This window comes from Alligator sinensis, unplaced genomic scaffold, assembly GCF_000455745.1.
Source record: "Alligator sinensis unplaced genomic scaffold, ASM45574v1 scaffold379_1, whole genome shotgun sequence".
In the NCBI taxonomy this organism is placed as follows: Eukaryota; Metazoa; Chordata; order Crocodylia; family Alligatoridae; genus Alligator; species Alligator sinensis.
In genome coordinates this window covers 2,947,292-2,950,616 of record NW_005842001.1, presented here as the reverse complement: position 1 = coordinate 2,950,616, position 3,325 = coordinate 2,947,292, and the positions used below count along the sequence as shown (strand labels likewise).

The window sequence follows — 3,325 nt, the reverse complement described above, 5'->3', positions numbered from 1 at the left end:
CTCACTCACCGGCGCCATCTTGAGAGCGCGGAGGCTGCTGGAAAAGGTCGGCGTGGGCCCCCGGCCGGACCTTTATAGAGTTTCCCAGAGTTGCGTCATCACGCAGAAACGCGAGCGCGTTTCGAGCGGGTAGGGGCGGAGCCTAATACGTCAAAACTCCTCGGTCACTAAGGGGCGCGACTGCGCCTGCGCGCGCCCGTGCACTACCATGTTGCAGGGAGTGTAGGCACAGGGTCCTCCAGCGTCCCACAGTGCAACGTTCCTGCCCCTAGGCGGGGCGGGGCGGGGCGGGGCTCTGCTCCCCGCCCAATTGCGGGAGGGGGGCAGGCGGAGGTTGCGTGTTCAGGCGGGGTGGCTCGCTCTGAGTTCCCACCCGCAGGCGCCCTGCTCCACAGCACAGTGCAGGGAGGCTGGACTCAGGAGGGGGTTGAAGCCCGGGAGAAACTAGGGTTGCCAACTCTGAAGGAAGCTATTCCGAGAGATTTCCCCCCGCCCATGATGTAATGTCATTAATTGAATTTATTGTCTTAAAATCTCCCCGGTTGCTGTCAGTAGTCACTGGGAGATGGATGCCAGCCCTAGCAGAAACATAGGAAGCTGGAAAGCACAAGGGAAAGGGGAGACGGGACCAGGAAGGAGGGAGGCACGTGGCATGACAAAAGGCAGCGGCAATTCATCGACCCGGCAAAAGGTGCGCTCGAGCCTTGCCCGTGGACGCGGGAATTACCTGTAGGAAGAGGAGAGAGAAAAAGGGCAGGATCGCTGGGAAGCCAGTCGGTGCGGGAGAGGAGTCCAGGATTGCTGCCTGTACTTGAAAGAAGTCTTACTGAGAGTGCAGGAACAAACCATCCCGAGGCGCAGGAAGACTAGCAAGTATGGCAGAAGACCAGCTTGGCTTAGCAGGGAACTCTTCAGTAAACTAAATCACCAAAAGTAAGCTTATAAGTAGTGGAAACTTGCACAAAAGCAGGGAGGAGTATAAGAGTATTTCTAAGGCATGTAGGGATGAAGGCAGGAAGGCCAAAGTACAGTTGGAGTTGCGGCTAGCAAGGGATGGGAAGGGTAACAAGAAGGGTTTCTACAAGTGTGTTGGTAGCAAGAGGAGGATCAGGGAAAGTGTGAGTTCCTTACTGAATGGGGGAGGTAACCAGGGGTAGCATGTAGGGGGTGCACATGGTGGTGCGCCACCTGCAAAAAGGCGCCACCAACACTGTTGGCGCCTGCAGTCAGTCCACCATCGCCCCTGGCCACAGCCGGCAGCACCGGCTTTCTATTATGAGATAATTGAATGGATGTGGTATACCTTGATTTTTAGCAAGGCTTTTGATACAGTCTCTCACAACAGTCTCACAAACAAGCTAAGGAAGTAGGGGCTAGGTGAATGGATTATAATATAGATAGAAAACTGGCTGGAGCATCAGGCTTACAGGGTAGTAATCAATGGCTTGATGTCTAGTTGGCAGCCAGTATCAGGTGGAGTGCCCCAGAGGTCAGTCCTGGGGCTGGGGCTGTTCAGTGTCTTCATCAACAACCTGGAAGAAGGCAGAGCGTGCCCTCAGCAAGCTTACAGATGACACCAAGCTAGGGCAGGTAGGGGAAAAACAGTAGATACACTAGAAGGTAGGGTTAGGATTCAGTGTGACCTGGACAAGGGGGTACTTGGAAAGGGGCTAGGGGGTATGTGTGGGCAAGCAGGGACAGAGTGCCACCACATACCACCCCACCTTGCTGCCCTCCAGGAGCAGGGCTGGGGGGGGGGGGGGGGGGGGGGGCAAGGGCAGTGGCTCCCCTCCGCGGGCTATATAGGGGCCACCTGGCCAGCCAGGGGTGGAGGTGGGGGAAGTTCGCACACAGTGGCTGCTGCCACCATCCACCACCCTGTGCAAGCCCTGCTCCCTCCCACTCCATCTCCGGCTGCTGCTCCACCCCCCACTCCACCAGAAGTGTATCCAGAAGGGGTACACTCCTTAAAATGAAGCATGAAGTTCAATAAGGACAAAGCCTAAAGTCCTCACTTAGGACATAACAATGCCATGCATCAGTGCAGGCTGGGGGCTGACTGCCTGCGCAGCAGCTCTGCAGAGGAGGACCTGGGGGTTACAGTGGACAGACAATAAGTTGAATATGAGCCAGCAGTGTGGCCTTGTTGCCAAGAACATTAACAGCATCCTGGGCTGTGTTAGTAGGTTTGCTGCCAGTAGGTCAGGACAAGTGATTATTCCCCTCTGTTCAGCACTGGTGAGGCCACATCTGGAGTACTCCGCTCAGTTTTGGGCCCCCCACTACAGAAGGATGTGGACAAATTGGAGAGCCCAGCAGAGAACAATAAAAATGGTTCAGAAACTGGGGCATATGACTTATGAGGAGAGGCTGAGAAGGCTGGGCTTATTTAGTCTGGAATAGAAAAGACAGAGGATTTAATAGCAGCCTTCAACTACCTGCAGGGGGGGTTCAAAAGAGGATGGAGCTGGGCTGTTGTCAGTGGTGGTAGATGACAGAACAAGGAGCAACGATCTCAAGTTGCAGCAAGGGAAGTTCAGGGTGGAGATGAGGGGAAAAAAAAGAACCCTCTCATTTCAGGAGGATAGTAAGACACTGGAACAGGTTACGCAGAGTGTTGTAGACTACCCCTGCTTGGAGGTTTTTATGACCCGGCTAGACAAAGCCTTGGCTGGGGTGGTTCTGCTTTGAGCAGGGGGTTGGACTAGATAACCTGTTGGAGGATGGCATAGACTTAGAATCAGACAATTAGGGTAGGAAGGGACCTCAGAAGGTTAAGCTACAATAGGTTTTTCCTCTAGGATAGCCTTCAGTTGCTAATCATTTGTACATGCATATTGACAGTTTAAGTAGTAATTAAGCTACATCTAACCTCATTAAGCATTCACTGATCACTTCCTTATTAACCCTGGGGTTAAATTTACTGTGACCTATTCCTTCACCATCTTCACAGTGTCTGAAAGGATAAAAGATGGACTTATTTTAGCCCAGTAAAATAAGGCAACCATCAACCTCTAACTCTCCCCCTTGCATACTTTTTTCATTTGCTATTTGAGTTTGGATGCAAATAGATTGGATTCCTACATATTTGTAACAAAGGCTAGATAGCTCAGAACAGCAGTTGCAACCATTTTAGCAACTGCTGCTACTTCTTTTCTCTTGCTTCTGCAGCTACTGCTTCTCCCCCTGACAGCAAAGAGAGCTACCATCACTAAAACTTCACCTCCATGGGCCAGATCAAATGGCCCCTATGGACTGGATCTGACCTGCAGCCTGTCAGTTGCCAACCCCTGGTCCAGACAGCTTTGGTGTAGTCATCTGCTTC

General features: G+C 52.5%; 1 protein-coding gene across 1 annotated transcript in view; it reads right to left on the bottom strand.

Annotated features, from left to right (window-relative positions):
- The window catches only part of RPL22L1 (ribosomal protein L22 like 1), a 2,611-nt gene extending 2,485 nt beyond the window's left edge, over window positions 1-126 (bottom strand). Inside the window, exon 1 of the mRNA XM_006021727.3 lies at window positions 10-126. Coding sequence (XP_006021789.1) covers window positions 10-18 — 9 coding nt within the window. The 5' untranslated portion in view covers window positions 19-126. The remainder of the gene's footprint in view (window positions 1-9) is intronic.
- Window positions 127-3,325: the final 3,199 nt, after the last annotated feature.